General features: G+C 47.0%; 1 protein-coding gene across 1 annotated transcript in view; it reads left to right on the forward strand.

The window, feature by feature from the left end:
- Positions 1-3428: 3428 nt before the first annotated feature.
- The window catches only part of PHLPP1 (PH domain and leucine rich repeat protein phosphatase 1), a gene marked incomplete at its 5' end in the record, with an annotated part of 128678 nt that continues 113035 nt past the window's right edge, over positions 3429-19071 (forward strand). Inside the window, one exon of the mRNA XM_032182045.1 lies at positions 3429-4500. Within this exon, the coding sequence (XP_032037936.1) occupies positions 3429-4500 (1072 nt within the window). The remainder of the gene's footprint in view (positions 4501-19071) is intronic.

Here is a 19071-nt window from a genome sequence, read left to right on the forward strand (position 1 = left end):
TAAATTACTTTTTATTCCCTTATTTATTTATTTATTTTTGTTGTTGAAAGCTCCTATAATCAGATCACTCTTCTTCAAGATTGCCAGACTCCGGTCGGAAAACTGCAGATTGCAAGCTCTCCTGTTTCATTTTACCGTTCTTCCAAATAGCTGCCATCAATCAAACTCTGGAAAAGGAAGATGTGTATTTCACCCTTCCGCTTCCTCACGACAAAAACGAATTTCATAAGCTCCATTCCCACGCCTCGTGGCAGCAGTTAATCCACAGCAAAAATTCACAATTCCAGGAGAGTTAAAAAGCATCCATCAGTTACTGGGAAACGGGGAATAGCATCGTTTTCTCATAAGCCTGAGAGTTCAATCTGAACGTGCGTATAATTACAGACTTCAGGTGCACTTCCCTGCGTAAAGCAAAAGCAACCTGGCTTCGTACCACCGACGTCTGGGGATGCCGGGTCTTCACAGAAATCACTGCCTGCATATTCAGGAAAGTGCAAAGAGCCACAACGTGATGCCTTTTCTCCTCACGGCACAACGCAGGGCTTCCAGCGTGCTGGGAGCCTCACCGCAGCCTCCTGCCCCCGAGCAAATTTCACAGAGCGGTGATAAATCCAGCAATTTTCCACCCTGGGGACTTCAGTGCTGCTCTACTTGGTTGTGTTATTTTTATTTATTTATTTATTTATTTATTTATTTATTTATTATGTAATTGCATAAAGCCCTTCATTACTGAGGCCCCCCGGCAGCGGTAAGTCAGCCTAGCAGCAGGAGGAGCGAGGTCAGCCCAGTCCCTCGCCAGCTCGCGGCACGGTGCGGCTGCTCTCCGCCTGGACGCGGGGGGCAGCTCACCCCTCCGAGGCTCCTGGAACGGCCTTAACTCCGTGTTCTTGCTCCATGTGCCACAGGAGACGAGAAGGGCTTGTTTGGTCTAGCCGGGAGAGCATGAAGACTGCTCAGGGATACGGCTGCTGCCTAGAAGTACGCTGGGGGTAAACACTCAGGAGTGAAAAAAAAAAAATAAAAAAAAATGGATTGGAGTCAAAGGGCACTGCTGGCGTGTGAACACAGGGGTGTAGACCACCCAGCTGTAAATGTAGACTGAAAACTGGGAGAAAGTTCCTGACCACAAGGGCAGTGCTGCTCCATTGAGAGCTGAGGACAAATCCACTCGGCTCACTGACTTCCAGTCGATGCTCAGCTGTTTCGGGAGCCCTCAGTAGCATGCAGCGCTATAGGATGTGGTATCTCCAGTCACAAGGGAGAAAATTTGGTGCCCCAGGGGACTTACCTTCCCACTTCACATTCCTAAGAAATATCTGATCATCTCTGGTTCGGATTTTTCTGTGTGTGTGCACGAACAGTCAGATGCCTGAACAATTGGAGCACAGCTCCTCTCTCCCTGCCTCCCTCCAAGGAAAGACTGCTTTCAAGGGTAGCAAGCTGTTTTCTAGAAACTGTATTTTATTTCAAGTATTACTGCTAACAATAATGCCTCTCGAGCTTACCAACTCCCTCTTCCGAGTGTGTCTGTGTGTGTTTGCACATAAAGTATTTCTCTCATGCATCTAAATCAGGAGACCTGGAGTAACCTTTGTGAAGTAGGTGGCATGAGGGTGGTGTGAATCAGGAGAAATAATTAAAAGGGAATGCACAAAGTAGACAGAATCAGGCTGCAATACACTCAATGCTGCACTTTTACTGTGTGCTGCTACTGTTAGGGGAGGTTTTGGGCACCGGTTTAAGCCTTTAATGGCCAAGCGTTGCCGTCATCTTCTCTCAGTGCATGCTCTGGATCTGGTCCTGGGTCTCTCGCCCAGAAGGAATTCCAGCGATGTTCCTGCTGGTTACTGCAAATCCAGATACGGGCCAGCAAACCGCACAGTCAGAATGTAATTAATTTGCTGATTGTTCCGTTCCAAAAGGAGGTGGTTTCCATACAAAGGTAAAACGACAGCGTCATTGTTACAAACCTTATACAAGGCAGGCACACGTTTCCATCGCGAGTTCCCCGGGGAACTCCTCTGTTTTCTGCGGCGTGTTTCACCTGCCTGTATGAGGTATAAAAAAAAACAATGTGCAAGTCTGGAGGAGCATTTTATTGGGAGACATAAACTTTTGTTTTATTACGGTTCTGGTTCATTTATGTATATACACTAAAATAAATAAATAAAATAAACAGAACTATAAGTGCTGCTTCACTGACACTGAGAGTTTGTCTCGGGGTGCTCAGTGATGAAGATTTATCTCCCCTAACATTGGTGCAACCGGTTAATTGCCCAGAACTCCCACCCTACCGCAGCCCAGAGCATCTCCGATGAGTATCTGGCACGGCGTTTCGCTGCGATTTTACAAAATGTATTAAGAGGGAACGATCTCAAGCAGTCACAGCCCTGTCCAACCTACATTACTCAGCTAAAACGCCCTCAGGAGCACAAGAGAATTCTCCAAATAGATAGTGTTATGTCCTTGTGGTATGAAAACTCTCCTATCTGATTGTAATTTATCTTTTCAGTAACTAATTTAAAATCGGATGGGGGGAGGAGGGGCAGTGTTGGTATCTGGTCGCTGCTCCTGAACAATCTTTAGGAAGTATTTTCAGTAGTTTTAGGGTCTGAAACGCGTATTTTCAGTAGTTTTAGCAATGAAACACAGTGACAGGCTAGCGGTGCTGGGACTTTTTCTCTGTGGACCTTCTCACGAAGCAGTTCCCTGTGTGTGTGTGTGTATTTAATGCACAAACGCCCCCCGTGCAGCGCATTTTTACACCCCCTCGCGTCCCCATCTGTGAGGGGAAATCGCCCAGGCTCGGTGCTCGCCTGACCGAGCCGAGGGGGCACGGCCGGTGACAGGCACAGCGCGCCATGTCGCGACAGCATCGCGACCGTTAGCCAACGTTAGTTCCCTGGCGAAACCCGCCGGTAACGCCTCAGCAACACGGCGGTGGAGGGCAGGGCACCGCCACCATTAACGTTTAAACCGCGGGGCGGGCGGGCAGCGCTCCCCCCTCACAGGTCGCCCCCTCACAGCAGGCGCTGCCGGGACTTGTAGTCCCCCTCTCCCGGCCTCCATTTCCCAGCCCCGCAGCGGCCCGGTTAATATTCATGAGGCGCCCTCCCCCTCCTTCTCCCTCCCTCCCTGTCTCCTCCTCCCCTCCCTAATGGCGGCGGCGCCGGGCGGGGAGCGGGGCTGGGGCTGAGGCGGGCGGCGCGGGGGCCCCTGCGCGGAGCTGCGCTGCCCGCCCTGAGCCCTGCGCCCCCTCCTGCCCTGCCCTGCCCTGCCCTGCTCTTCCTTCCCCCCCTGCTCCCTTCCAGCAGCCGATGGAGCAGCCAGCCGCGGGCGCAGAGCCCGGCAGGAGCCCGCCGGGCAGCGGCAGCCGGGCGGAGAGCGGCGGCCCGAGGAGGAGGAGAGCGGCCGGCGGTGGAGGAGGAGGAGGAGGAGGAGGAGGAGGAGGAGGGGGAGGCAGCGGCTCGGCGCCCCCCGCCGCGCTGGCGACCCCCGGCGCCGCCAACTCGCTGCTGCTGCGGCGGGGGAGGCTGAAGAGGAACCTCTCCGCCTCCTCCTCCTCCTCGCCGTCCCCGGCGGGGACCCGCAGCCTGGAGAGGAAGGCGCTGCTGCTGCTGCCCAAGCCCCCCCGGCAGCTGCAGCCGCTGCAGCCCCCGGAGCGGGACTGGGTGCGGCGGGACGTGCGGCGGGGCTGCCTGCACGTCTACGAGCGCCACGCCGCCTGCTACCTGCGCCCCGTGCTCTGCACGCTGGACACCACGGCCGAGCAGGTGGCCGCCCGCCTGCAGCAGCTGGGGCACCGCGGCGGCGGCGGCGTGCTGCGGGTGCTGGGCAAGCCGGGCGCTGCGACGCCTCCTCCTCCTCCCCCTCCTCCTCCTCCTCCTCCTCCTCCTCCTGCTCTTCCTCCTGCTGCTGCTCCCCCGCAGGGACCCCCGCCCGAAGCGGCCGCGGAGAGGCCGAGGAGCCGCCGTGGGGCCGGCAGCGCCGCCGGGAGCAGCGAGCCGCCCGCACAGCTCTACCTGGCGGGGCCGCCGCTGTCCTGCCCGGCGCTGCTGGGCGAGCTGGGGCCGGCCGGCTCCGACACGGAGAGCTTCAGCCCCAGCGCCGACAGCGTCTCCGACCGCCTGGACCCCTACAGCAGCGGCGGCGGAGGCGGCTCGTCCTCCTCCTCGGAGGAGCTGGAAGCCGAGCCGGCGGCCCCCGACGGCCAGGGGGAGGCGGCGGGGCCGGCGCGGAGCCCCCCGGGGCCGGGGGAGCCGCCGGGGGCCGGGGGAGCTCCGGGGGGCGAAGCCAAGGCCGCCGCCGCCGGCCGGGAGCCGGGGCCGCCCGCCCTGTACGTGCAGCTGCACGGGGAGACCAGCCGGCGGCTGGAGGCCCACGAGAAGCCGCTGCAGCTCCAGAACGACTACCTCTGCCAGCTGGGCTACCGGGACCTGTGGCGGGTGCAGGAGGAGGGCATGGACGCGGAGACCGGCTGCCTCATCCGCTTCTACGCCGGTGAGACAGCGCCCTCGGGGCACGGGGGGGCTGCAGGTGCCGCCCTGGGGTTCAGGGATTGTAGGGTCTGAGCGCTTCGCAGCCCTGCCTGCCTTAAACTGCATCGCCCCTGAGCTGGGCTGCTTGGGGGAAGGAGCTCCTGGCAGCTCCTTGCAGCTCCATCCTGCAAGCGCAGCCCTCTCTGCTCAGCCTCCCGCTTTGGGTTTCGCCGCTCGCTGTTTGCGATGGAGGCTGTAAGCTTGTGGGAACGGGCTGGGCTGTCAAGAGCCTGAGCATAAAAGGCAAGAGCCTCGCAAACGCGGCCTCACCGAGGCCACTTCGGGTACGGGAGGTGGGGAGCCTTGGGTGGGAAAAGTTAGCTCCCACGTTGCCGTGACGCAACGCTGCCGTTCTGTAGGGCTGTAAAAATATCTTCCCTGTCGGCTGGATTGCTTGGTGAAAATACCTATTGTCATCCTGGAGCGCCTCGGGTTTTAACCATCCCATCCGGCCCTCCAAAGAGGGGAGGGTGTTGAATGCCCAGCAAAGTGTTCAAAAGCCCAGCGAGTTCACCTCTGGAATAGGTAAAGGCAGTGCCCAAAGATCAGGTCCCGCTGGTAAAGCTAAAGCAGCGAGTGACATTCCCTCGCAGGGCTGGCTGAGCAGAGTGGTACTCCGCTGAACCGTGAGAATTCAGCGCTTTCATGCTAAAAATACCGAGATTCCTCCCTCTAGTGAATTCCTCTGCATGTAAAACAGAGCTGGTAATGGCAGGCCGGGAGGGAGAGCGATACTCGGGGTGAGTGCCCCTTGTTGTTCAGAGCAGCATGTGGGAGTGACGGCGAGCGGTCAGTCCCTCCTTCCTTCAGTTTTCTAGGTGAGCTGTGTTAATGCCCCCAGCACAAGCGGTGCTCTGGCAAGGAAACGACAGGAGGTGGTTAGATATGCTGGGGTCAGCAAGGAGATAAAAATCATTTTTTTTTTAATCAGGGTGGTCTGCGTGCGGCTTTGGCCGTGCCGGTGAGGGTGGAGTTCAGCAGGTGGTGTTGGAAGGAATGCTGCTCCCATCATTTCCATGCCCACAGCCCGGTGGGAATGCACGGGCACGTTTCAGAATGGGGAGACCCCAACGGGGTGCATGCTGAAGAAAACACAATCAGAAAACATTGCTAAGCCTTCTATATAGCTAAGCCTGTTCGCATGTAGCCCTTATGCATTAAGTGATTAATTCTCTCTGCTCAATGCAGCTGTTCCGACTGTCTTGTTTTAGTGTCTCAACTTGACTGCTAGCATAGTTCATGCGTTCGGGACTTCCTTGTACAAGCCTTCTAAATAGAAATGTAAATCTATAAACACACATACAATTAAATGAATGCAAATTTGTTACGCAATTTCATGTCCTAAGCAGTGTGTCTCTGCACTTCAAAAGTGCAGTGTTTTTTTCAAAATCTTTATCTCTTTGGGGGGATCTGTGATCAACATCTAAAACACCTGTGATCAGGTGCTTGTAGCAGAGTGGTTCTAGCATCCAGTGTACCAGGCCAGCCAAAAAGAGCTAAGAAAATACTATTGACGTGTCATCATACTGATTTTCTGTAACTGTCTTGGCAACTTCTCGGCTTCCTTATTGTAATATTTTTTTTTTTTTTCCTACTGGATGATGAAAGGGAGGGAAGGAGGAAGACTTAAAGAATGCACATCAAATTAGACTTGGAAAGGGGAGTGTGTTTTGGCCCCAAAGTCGGGGTGTTTTGGTTAGGAGAAGTACCTTTTTGATAAATGATCCTCCAGGAATACCCTAAGGAATGCTTTAGAGCAGTGATTTCCTGTTTGCCCCGGACTTCATTGGTTTAAGCAGACGGGCTTGTCCCAATGGATAGAGAACAACTAGCATCTCTATCCCTGTAATTTCCTGCAGGCTGTCTCAGCAGGATTTGGTGATTCTGGCCTTGTACCGAAGTAAAATGGCATAAACCTAGGCTGGATTTATTGCGCTGCTTCTAAAAAGAATTCTTGTGTCTAATCCCCTTGAAGTGGGGAGAGGAGAGAGCATGTTGGTGACTTCTGGGCTTTTCTTTTTCTGGGGAGAGACAGTTCTAAAACTGGAAGATTTCAGTACTGAAACATAATGTTAACAATTCCAAACAGGGTAACGCGATGCAGCCAATGATTTCAGTGATTACTGCATATTGGTGATTTTTCTAGTTGTGTCATCTGTTTAAAAAAAAAAATAAAATAAAAAGGCATTTTAGGAAAAAAATAAGTAGGAGAACTGCAGAGCATCAGGGTTTTCACTGTGACAAAATAGCTTTCCTAATGTTTAGCTGTTCACAAACACTCTGTAAATGAAATGCCTGTTCCTTAAATGCAGCATTCCAAATTTAAACGGCCCAGAAAATAAAATGTGACACTAGGAATGTAAGAGTCCTTCTTGTATGCTGTTTTGACTCGCTTCAAAACGCGGTTAGCGTGTATTTATTTTGGTATCTCCCCTGCTTTTCTTACTCCAAGCATGAGGTTGAGTTCTTCAAGTCTCTTGACTGAGCCTTGCTCGGAGATGATGCTGTTGCTGAAACATTCCTCACGGATTTTGGGATCTGATTCTGCTCCCTCTAACATCAGTTGGAGCAGAACTGGGCATTAGTGGCTAATTGTGCCTGTCAACTTCTCCCTCTGTTGAAATCTGTCTGAAGAAGAGATACTGTCCTCAAAGTTTGCAATGCTTCATCTCTATTTCAAAGGATATGGTTAAATAGCTTTCTGCTGAGATACTGCTTTGCTGGTTATGGAACGGTGTAGGAATCCATAATGCAATTACAGCCGTGATATTGTAGCTGGGAGACCGATTAGGTCAGACTTACTAAACTATTCCTAAAACCATAAGGGTGGCTGTGATCCAGAAGGCCTCTCGAAAACAAGTTATAGTATTCCTTATTGCTCTGTAAAAATAATTCTTGTAAAACGTAACTTCTCCCCGTGGCCTTGCCTTCTCTATGATTTGCGTGTCGAAGGAAAAACAGCCCGATGCACCAATCTAGTCACTTGAAAACTGCGGGACTGCTCGCTTGTTTTGGGACTTCAGGTGAGAAGCGAGCGGGGAATCCTATTCAGTGCTGTGCTCCGCAGCGTTTACGTGGCGAGCCGCACCAGCGATTTGATCTTGGACTTGAAGGCTGCTACAGGACAATGGATGTTTGAGGCTTTTTTGTTGTACGACCTCAAGGTGATGTTGTTTGTGATTCTGGCATTTGGCCGTCATTAAATCGTCCGCTCTTTGGTGTGACATAGGGCTGCTGCACCTGCTGCTGTCATCAAGCATATCGCTTTGCAGGAGGAGCTTGCCTATGGGCAGAGTACTAAGAAACACCAGACGTAATTAGGGGCGTTACTTTTGCAACTGGCTGTCGGGTTCTCCCTCGGAAGAGATGCTTCTTGCTCTCCTCAAGCTGTGAGGAGAAAGCCATCCAGATCTGTATTAGAGCTGGCTACAGAAAATGTTGGTCTGCCCCGCCCGTAAGGGTGGGAAGGCCTACCAGCAGGATCATCTGTGGTGGTCTACAACTTTTTTAAAAGCATGCTTGGTGATTGGGGTCACGTGAAGGCTTCCAGCTGTATGGATGGAGACAGGGTTTTGGATGCATAAGGGTGAGTGAGAGCTGTAGGCCAGGCGGTGCTGGGCTCTGGAAGGTGACATCTATTGAATCACCAGCCGTTCGCTGCTCTGCTTGGTGAATAACTCGGTTCAGCTATTTAATACGTTGGTAAACTCGCTTCAAGATGACTGATGTTCAAGGGAGGGAAACGTGCCAAAGACAGACGTGTTTTTTTTTAACTTGGGGTAGGACAACAGCTGTGCTGCAGAGAAGCTTCTGCCTTTGGAGCCCCAACGCAGTTCTGAGATCCAGCATCCCATTTAATGCGAAAAAATAGCTCTCCTTATTGTGACTGGGTATCTGTTCCTACAGCTGTGATTGGAAAGGTGAGGCGTTGCTGTGTGAACTGGCCGAAACTGAAAGGAAAAATAACCTCTGCCTGGGGCTGCCATGATCCTGACTTTCTTCCCTGTGTGACTTGTCTATACGCTCTGTTTACCCTGTAATCATTTATGTGCTTGCATCTCCTGCAAGGGGAAGCAATACCAAAAACTAACCATTTTGGGAAGTTTTCATCTCATTTCAACGACGTCGAATCCGAGCAGGTTTGGCGTGGCCAAACTGGGGGCATTTCCAAGCCCTGTTTTCTAGGGAAGCGTGAAATGGCCGCGGTGCTGGGCTTGCTCCACCTGCCCGTGGGCAGCGACAGCCTTGTGCTCACCGAGCCCAGCTGGAAGGGGGTCTCTGGAAGGCAGGCGATTCCCTGGGGCTCCGGGGCTGTCCTCCCGCACAGGAGGAGCCCAGCAGATCAAGCTGGAATGCTGGTGGGACCGGCAGCTGAGCCTTGGTATGTAGCACCTGTTAAGCACAATGGGTCTTGCGGCTTTTACATTCTCTCGTGCTCCTGGCTAGCATCCATAACTGAAGTACTTGTGAAGTACCAGCAAGGGAGATTTCGGTGTCATGTACATAAGTTACTATATGTACTAAATATATGGTGCCTAAACCCGTGCACAGAGGAGCTGTGTTTCCTCACCGCTGCAGCATGGAGTGCAGCATTCTCCTTTCCCATTTTTTTTTTCTCCATCCTTTTTATGTACTTTGATGCTATCCCTCTATCTCACCAGCTATTTCCTTTTTTTTTTTTTCTTTCTGAAACTGTACATAAACATCCTCTGGATCGTGGCACTGTTGATATACCTAAAAGCCTTTGTGCAATTAAAAACGTCCATCTGTTCTGTTAGGACACTGGCAGACTGCTATGCATCTAAAGCGCTACGTGGTTCTTGGAAGGTACTACTGAATAGTGCAAAACAAAACAAAACAACAAAAAAAAAGCAACCGCTAATTTGAAAGAATGTTAGAAACTGGTGTGTGCTTCTTAACTACTGAAAATTAGTTTGTGGTTTAATAAAACCATGTGAAGAGAGATTTCTTTGTTATCCTGGTGGTCCTCTGGAAGAGGAGGAGGTATGAAACATGCCTGAGAAGGCCAGTTAGAAGAGGATGTGCACATGCAATTTCACAGCACAGAAGCTTAGGGAGAAATCCTAGAGTGCTCCCTGTTACTCCTCCATTTGATTTGGAGGGAACCCGTGCCTTGGATGCTAACAGCTGTATTTTCCGCTGGGTTTAAGGGATTCCCATTTTGAATTAACTGTTTAAGTTACTAGCGTGCCAATTTTTAGACACGAAAAAGGCAAAACAAATGCAAAAATGACCTGCAGCTTTCTACTTGCCTTGGACAGTAAATGCAAAGATGCTTTAATGTCTTCAGCGTTTCATTTTTTCACTGCTTGTGGGATGTGGCCCACTGGCATTTTAGGTGAGATGGTAAAATCTCTGCACATGTCTGTTTTCAGCTTCCCTTAACATAATTTTATTGCTTCATTTTAGAACTTTTACTCAGAAGGGGATTTGCACTATGGGAAGCTGTATGTCTGAAATAGCTTGCTGATCATTTTATTCTTAGACCCAGAGCACTGAATGTTGCATTTACCTCTGAGGGTTTTTTGGTGAGGTCTGTTTTGTTTTTATTTTTATTTTTTTGCATTTCTGTGGATTCAAATGGATGGACTTTGATGCTTAGAGTCAGTCACAGTTTGTATGGGTAAGCCAACCAAAGTAAAAGGGGCGGAAATACTGAAGTTTGTTTTGTAAGCATCACTATCTTGGCTGTGTAATTCCGGCTTATTTTTTCCTTCTCAAAGATGTTTGAGAGAAATGCAACCAACCCTTGTAAAAAGCTAAAAAGATTTAAACTCAAGAGTGAAAGTATTTTTTTTTTCCCCTAGATTTGGCTTTAAGACAGGAGTTCTGAAACACTTAGGTTTTTACAAGATATTTAAGAAGCTTCACAGGGACACAACATCCTCATTTAAAAATAATCAACAACCTCTTCCTTATGATACTCATGAGTGAGATTGGAAACTGAAGTTGAAATTCCAGCTGCATGGTAATGACTGAATTGTGTATAGATCTGAGGTAGTTAAGCACTGCAAATCCTGTCAGAAAATGTTCTTGTGAAAATTCTAGATTTTTAGCTTTCTGCTTCACTCAACAGTCCCCCTGCTTTTATTCTGTGTGTAATTTTTGCCCTTCAGATAGGTTTTCTGTTGTGCCAGCTGTAGCACTACCTTTTTGGAGAGATTTTTTTTTTTTTAATATTTCTCATAATAAAATAAGTTATTTGCTGCAGAATATTTTTCCCAGTTGGGCTGGCATTTGACCAATTATGCTATCTTAACACAGAATTTTCCCAAAGTAACTACTGACATTCTTGTTGAATGTCTTCCAATTAGTTGCTGCGAAGCACTGAAGCCATCTTAGGTGTTAGATAATTTCAGATTTAAATCTTTTTATTTATGGTGTATTTTAATTGACTCCTTATTTACCTTTCTGTGTCTGTTAAGTGATAAAATGTTGCATGCAAAGCATCGCCTTTTTATGATATGCATCACTTGCCTCTTGAAATGCAGCAGCTGTCCGAACAGCATGGAGAGACATATGTGGGTGCTTTTGTGTCCAGTCGAAATACCAATCGGGATTTCAGGTGGGCAAAATTAATAGTCAAAACAATATTCTGTAGTGTTTGGGTTGTCACACCCGCTTTGGTGTGTTTGGCAGTGATCATAGTTTGGGGTCTCTTCTCTAGGATAGCACGGGCATGGTGTGTCCTTCCATACCCCTGCCGCTGTCACGCAGAATCCCTTAGCGATGTAGGTCGATAGTCCAGTTTTCTATGCTGGTTGCCACAATCTGGCTTCTTCTTGCTTCCTTATTTAGCTAGCTAGCTGGGCAGACCTGCCCCTTTTAGTTTTACTGCTGAGATTTTCTGCTCTTGTGGTTGTGGTTCAAGTATGTGGAAGAATGGGAATGTTGCAGAATCTCTTGCGCCGTTTTTCTGTTGTTGTTGTTGTTCCCCTCTACACCCCTTATTTAGGGGGCAAACATTATTCTTTGAAGAACGTTTTGTTTACCAATGACAACTGTTAAATCGAGAAGAAAGACCTCCTGGAGTGAAGAGTCATTTAATTTCACAACATTGCATAGCGTCTTTGAAGCTTTTTCTGTTGATGGGGAAGTAAAATTTCTTCCAGCTGGCTTTGGCTTAGTTGGACGGACGCTCAAAATACTCATTGCTGAACTAACTGTGTGTTCCTGGGTTTGACAGTTAGGAATAACCATTTACATATTGATTTAAAATACTAAGTTTCAGGGGATTTTTCTGTCCAGTCTCATCTAGCTCATTCCTGAGAAGGAAAACGAAATGAAGTTGTGTAAGAGACGTAGGCGCAAACATCCAACTAGAGTGGAGGAGTCTTTTAAAGTTTAACTCAAATTTTTCCTGGGCCAAAGCTACGTTCGGCCCTTTGAACTTCATAGGCCATTACCTGCTCGTTGCCTTGTCCAGTGGCAACAGGGATCTTCAAACCACCTTCAGTAGCCGCCCAGTTGTGTTCGTAATTCTCAGAAACACCGTAATCGCTGCATTAACCGGTTGCTCTCATCTGCGAGCACTGGGGGTGCCGTGCCAGCTTATTTAAATAAAAACAAAACAATGGGCCTTGCTCCAAGGGAGTAATGAGGAGCTGGAATGCCTTTGAAGTTCAGGAGCCTGGGCTGTAGGTGCAATTTACATAAACCTAATTATGTAATCTGAATGCCGGTTCTCTTCCTGTTTGTTCAATTTTTGAATCTTTGTGCCCAAAGAGAAAGATAGTAAGACCTGCAATTAAGATAAGTAGCAGGCCACTCCTTTTCTGAATGTGTGCTCTGGCGAGGAGAGAATTTCTGAAGCAGCTTTAGAGGAGAACAAAACCTGCGATTCAGGCACCTTCGGCTGATGAGCATAAAACCGAGTCCTTTCCTTTCAAAAAGCTGCATGCTTCTTTAAACAATAACTATGCCCAGTTCAGCCTGTTATTTGCTCTAAAACAAACGGTATAGAAAAGCTTGAAGTTCCTACTAGCAATGATTTTGCTTTCGTATAAGCCGTAGGATGGTCTGTAAGGAGCTCTCCTCGGTTTTAGAGCTACCTTGAAACGAGTAAGTTTCTAACTAGACAGCAAGTTTCCTCATCAGAATGCTATGCAATGGCATTTTGTTGTCTCAAATGCCTGCCTTCTCCTCCTGTCTGATCTTCTCTAGCCTTTTAAAAGCAGATAATGGGCAGTAGCACCGGCTTTGTGAGGAGAGTCCTGCAAGCAGCAAACTGAACTGCACGTGCAGCCTGCTCGTTTGTCAGATGGTTGGTCCGATCTACAAGTGACTGCTGATCATCGGATGTTTTATGATGCTTATTGCCTCAAATTGTAAATGATGGAGGAACATATTTTTCCTTCTATTGTGTATTACTTACTAGGACAAACAGACCTCTAGGGGACAACAGTCTCAGTGAGCAGTCATTTTATTTATGAAACTTAATTATATCTGAGACAGCCTAATATTGTGTGTCATTATTGGCTTACTGCATCTACATATATTTGGCTTTCATGCTATAAAGCTTGCCTGGTATAATACAAAATGGGATGACAAAACCTGTTATGAATGAAGTGTGAAACTCCTGGAAGAAGGCTCGCAGGTATAATGTACTGAATTGAATAGGATAGGAGGCTTTGGTTTCTTCTTATACCAATACCACAAGGTTACAGACACAAAAGCACAATAATTTGCAAGTTGCAAATGGGATGTTTCTAAAAGTAAAGTTAATCATAAGTGCGGGAGGTGCAACTTAATGTTTTCCGAAATACCATCAGGAGACTGCTGTAATTATATGACAGGGATTTTCTTTTCCTGTTACAGTCACAGAGTTAAGGATTTCTAATATAGTGGCTTGGTGAAAGCGTAGAGCTCAGAGTATGGTTGTGTCGATTAAAATTTAAAGATTAAAAGTAGACCAGAGCTTATATCCTTTCCGAGCAAGTAGCCAACTTTTTTTTTTTTTCTTCCCTCTTGGGTGTTGTAGCTAATAAAAGAAAGGACTGGCTGAAAATGGGAATCTGAACTCTTTGAAGTGTCCAAACGCTGTGAAGTGGCTGTGGACGTGTCTTATCTCTTTTCTTTTGGTGGCATGAAAATCATGTCTCCTGTCTGTATCAACCAAAATAGAATCCATAGTCTCTATCTTCCGTGTGAATCAACTGAAGATTAATGTGATACGTTTCAGACTATTAAATACAGAAAGTTTTTCCATTTCATAGCTTCAAGAACAATGGAATCATCTGTATAAGTATATTCATTCCACTTGAGATTAGACTATAGCACTAAGGACTGCTTGGTTCATGTCTCTTTAATCTTCTTAATCAAGTGACAACTTTAATTCCTGCTAATACACGAAGACTACATTACATTATTTTACTTTCTTTTGATTTGCAGATTCCATCTTGGGAATGTCTCTTGTAAGAAATATCTTTCGGGATGTTTGTTTTCTGAATCCATGCGATAAAAGATCCTTGTTTATTTATCAGGTTCCAGCTTTTTCCTTCGTAAATAAAACCTAGAGCGCAAATATGCAGATCAGTATTGCTAGATATCGTAGCAAAAAGATTAAGAGGCTTTGTAGTCTGCAGTGGACTAAGTTATGTCCCTTTTGTCAGTGCCAAAATAAGTGTCCAGAGAAAATGGTCTACTAGAGCCTGGGGTATATATTATATGTATTTAATTTGCGACACTGTGTGTGTTGTGATTCTTTGTGTAATGCTCCACTGGAGTGTGAGCAGTTCCAGCACCTCTTGCTTCTTCAGTTTGGCATTAATAGGAGGCATATTTTTGAACTCATGGCATATAGCATATATTGCACCATGTTAGGGATACTTTTAGCAACTTAGCTCTTTTTCTGCAGGAAGTTTTAGGGCATTCTTGGTTGCATTTACCAACTTCTTAATTTTGTACAAGAAAACTTTTAGTTCTTGTTAAAGATTTTAGGAGGTTTCTCTGCAATACCCACTTATCAGTATGACTTTTTTTTTTCCTTTTCTCATGCTTCTGTGAGTCTATGTAAGAAACAGTGCCACTAAGTTATTGTGGAGAGGAGCGTTCATTATAGTGTAGGTAATGTGGGGCTGCCAAAACAAGTAAAATTTTCTCCCGAAAGTCACGGTACATAGCTACAACAAAATTGCCGTGTCTGTGTGTTAACAGTGTAGGATCTGGCAGTGATGCAGTAGATAGAACAGACATTTAAAGGAGTTTGTTATATTTCACCTTTTATTACAGAAATAACCATGTGGAAAATTTCAAATATAAAAAAAAATGTGTCAAATGTATGTTCTTTGCACATCAGCAGTGCATCTCTTGCAAATACAGGATTTTGAGGCAAAGGTTGTAGCCTGCATATTGTTCTCAAAGTGCTTTTCTATAGGAAGAACTTGTAAAGTGGTTAGAAAGAAAGAAAGAAGCTTAATCACGCGTAGTAAGAATTGTGGCTGATAGTAGAAGAATTCATGCTGTTAAAATTTTTGAACCTAAAACTGGGCGTATTGAATTCTTAACATCAGACTGACTTGTAAACAGTGGTATCACATACAGCACTTCAGAAATGCTTATACTCTTTAGGAATGTGTACAACAACCAGGGAGGAGTCTGAACATTTGGCAATGCTTTCCTACTTGCTGTCACCAGCTAAGCTGAGTACATTCAACAGGTCAAGTTAAAAAATGCAGTTAGCAATCGCTGTCCTTTCTGAATTGTGAGGGAAGGTGCTGCTGAGGAATATGCTACAGAGCAAGTCTAGTCTCCTCTTGTAACCCTGCGAAAAGATGGATTCCTGGTAAGCAGGTTCTGGGAACTGCAGACGTCTGTCCAGGAGGAGATTGCATATGTGTACTTGACACTAAATGCAAAAACAGCTGTAATTTCAATAGGGGTGCCTGTCCTTATGCCTATACGTTGTCTTCGTTCTGCAGGGTTCTTAAGCATATCACGCTTAAAGAGGTGGTGAATGTGAACCTTTCCAGACATGGTATTGTGCCTTCAAGTCTTCTCATATTGACAGGCCTTAATCAGAGATGTTACTGGAGACTGTCTTCCATGGGTCCTTTGGCCACTGTGTCTTGGCGCTCTGTGTGTTGTTGCTGGCGCTTTTGCTGAGCTCTTTTGTAGCTCATATTCCCTGATTTTTCTAAACATGTAGAGCATATACTAGTTTGAAAATCCTTCCAGCCTTCCTCTGTAGACATGGCTATACTGCTGTGCAGCAAAACGCGTAGGCATTCAAAGATGGTTGGAGATTGTCTAACCTCCTTACCTGATGTAGATGCTGCCCATGCCAAAGCAAATGGTGTGGCATGAAGTTAGTGCCCACTAATCTTTTTGTAGCAGAAATGTCTGAATATGGTCGTGTAATCGTCCTCAGTAGCATGGAAATAATGATACCATGCTATTTCCCTAATGAAAGATTATGCAGACCTTGTCTTACATGTAAATGTCCTGTTTTGGCTTGTTGGGCTCTCTTGAGCATTTGCTTCTCAGCACTGGAGTTACTCTGGTCCTTCTGGCAGCTCACACTCAGAGGAATACACCCCAGTGAGTGTCTGTTCACAGACAAGCATGCCTGGCTTTCTTGCTTTGAATGTGAATATCTGTTTGCTTCTCTTTCTTGCTAGGTTATGAGAAGCATGGTCATAGCTAGTTAGTCCCATTAAGCAGTATCATGATGGCCACCAGTCTGAGCACTTCCAGTTGGTGTGAGTCGGTGGATGGCTGGCATCTTTCTGGTAAGGCATGAGGGCCAGGTGCGGTTATCAGTAGAGATGTCAGGTAACAGGCTGCGTTCCTGAATCATAAGCAAGGTTTGCTGAACCTTGAGAACAAGTACACTGTGCTCTGGGTCACTCTAATCTGTGCCTGCATGTGCTGTTCTCAGCCTGTCTCATCCTCATTTTCCTGCATGTGTATCACAGAGTCAGAGAATGGCTGGAGGTTGGAAAGGACCTCTGGAGGTCATCTGCTCCAGCCCCCTGCTCAAGCAAGGCCAATTACAGCAGGTTGCCCAGGACCACGTCCAGCAGCATTTGAATACCTCCAAGGAGGAGACTCCACAACCTCTTTGGGAAACCTGTACCAGTGCTCAGTCACCCACATCCCGAGCATCCTCTCCTCCAGGCTGAACAACCCCAGCTCTTTCATGTCTGCTCATAGGAGAGGTGATGCGGTCCCTTCATCATCATCGGGTTTGTCCATGACTCTTCCACTGAGGAGCCTGTTGAGAGATTTGGTGAGAAGCAGAGCCCTCAGTAAGGGAAGCTGCCTTGATTTTGTTCTCCAGTCATTTTTAAAGCAAATTGCAGAGTGGATTCGTTCCTCTCTAGTTACTAAGGCGGGGAAGATGACAAGTACTCCCATTTTCATGGTTGGAAAGAAGTAGGGGTTGTAGCATCTCACTGTTGGGGTAGTTGTTCCTGTTATAATGTGTGTGCTTTAATTTTTTGCTGAAGCAAAACGAGGATCTGTTGAATGCTGCAGCTTAAATCTAGTCAGGGGCTGAAGGTACAGTGCCGATGTAGCTTTGCCCGGAAATGTCGTGAGTTTCCCAGTAAAGGAAGAGCAGAGGTGACACATGGACATGATAAGGAAGCCTGGCTTGTCAGCAATCTGGTCTCGGCAGGTAGGACAGTGCTCCGACACCATCCCCATCTCCTCTGGTTGCAGGGCCCGGTGGAGGCTCACCCTGAGGAGAGGGAGAAGGCCGGGCCCAGGCAGCGGGGCTGCGAGCTCCGCGCAGCCACTTGGGAAGGGGTTCCTTTCGCCTGCCATCTAATGGATTCAGCCTTTTATTTTATAATATAATTAAATAACCAGGCCTTTGTGAGGCTCCTGAATTCCTTTAATTTAGCGGCAGCACAGAAGCTGAATTCAGAGCATTCATGGGCCTGTACTATCTCCCTGACTACTTGCCAGGTCTATTCATGCTGTTCTGAGTGCAGGAAGTTCTCACATTCATTCAGGACTGGGGGTGGGGGGTGGGTGGGAGGCGTTGTGTGCTTGGCTTTTTTTTTTTTTTTACTTTTTTTTTTTTTTTTTCTTAAAGCAAGGGAAATGGTTATAAGGAAAATTCTTCAGTGATTCCCTGGGACCAATTTACCAACTGTTAATCTGTGAGTAAATAATGGGAACAGTTTATACACTTGGCAGCTCTTGAGAAAGAGCAAAGAATCATGAGAAGTTCACAGTCCACAGCCCCAAGATAGCTGAATGCTTTGGTATGTTAGGATTTGTCTGAACAGGGATAGACCAGTACTTTTCTGTTAGCACACGTAATCTAATATATTCTGAAGTACGAGGTTTGATGAGGAAAACGTTACTCTGGCATGTGCTAGCTGGCTGCTTACGCTTGCTCAAGTTAAATAATTCTTTCTCTGCTGGAGCCTTAATGCTCTAGCCAATATGTTCGTGTTCTCTTGCAGACGGCTACTAATCCTCCCTTGAGGAGAGGGTGAGGAAGTGTATTTGCTGCCCGGTGAGAGCAGAGCTGGTGGAATATTACCTTTCCCTTGTCCAAAGGAAAGCCAGAGAGAGAGAGAGAGGAAAAGGTAAAACAGAAAGCAATGAAAAAAATCAAAGCAAGCAAACAGGAAGCAGAAAATCATTTGCAAGCTTAAGCATTCACTTCACTTCCCAGGAACTGTCCCACATCTCTAATCTGTGGTATCTAATCTTTATAACCAGATACCACAGCGATAGACGTAATTGACATGTGTAAAGTACATAGCTGAAAGGAAAGTGACTTTTTGGTGTAGGTTTTCTGCTGATGAAACTGACAGGTCTTGGGAAGTATGCAGGTAGGTAAATACAGCAGATAATCTGCAAGCAGGTTGCATTTTCACCAGAACAAGCATAATTATGGTAGTACAGACTCTTCAGATTCGGTGCTTGCTTGTAAAGTTCTGTGCCTGGATCCTCTTTCCACACTTGAAAGAGAGGTGCTTGGCAGCAAAGTTGGTATACAGCACTGTGTAGCTGTGAATGAGCAGGAAGGTCCTCAGCTGGAAACCCTTTAATGCATACAAGGCAAGCTGTATTTACCGTGTTCCTGCTGGAAGCTGAATTGGAGGTGGGGAACCCAAAGTTTGTCTCTTAGGATGTGCTGAAGTGCACCTTTCTGTTCTGGGGTATAAAACTTGCCAACCACTATACTCTTAGCAAAAAAGGTTTTTAACTTGGATTACCCTAAGGCAATGTAATCCCTTCATAACATTCTGCCTTTACGGGGATCCTGGCAGGCATAGGACTTAATGACTCCCCCTGCTAGGAGACTTATTTTGCCACTGTGATGCTGACCTACAACTTTCTGTTCTCCTGAAAACCGAAATGGGTGTTTAGGCTGTGTTCCTCTCCTTTGTGATTTCTGTACGAGAAAGCATGTCTCTTAGGTTCTGGTATAGTTCTGTTTGTCCACAATAAGTACTTTGGGCTCTTTTTGACCTTTTCTCTTTCCATTTTCTAGCTGCATATTTTTGAGATCTGTCTGAAATCTTCTTTCTGAGATAAGTTGTCATGA

Source organism: Aythya fuligula, chromosome 2, assembly GCF_009819795.1.
Source record: "Aythya fuligula isolate bAytFul2 chromosome 2, bAytFul2.pri, whole genome shotgun sequence".
NCBI lineage: Eukaryota > Metazoa > Chordata > Aves > Anseriformes > Anatidae > Aythya > Aythya fuligula.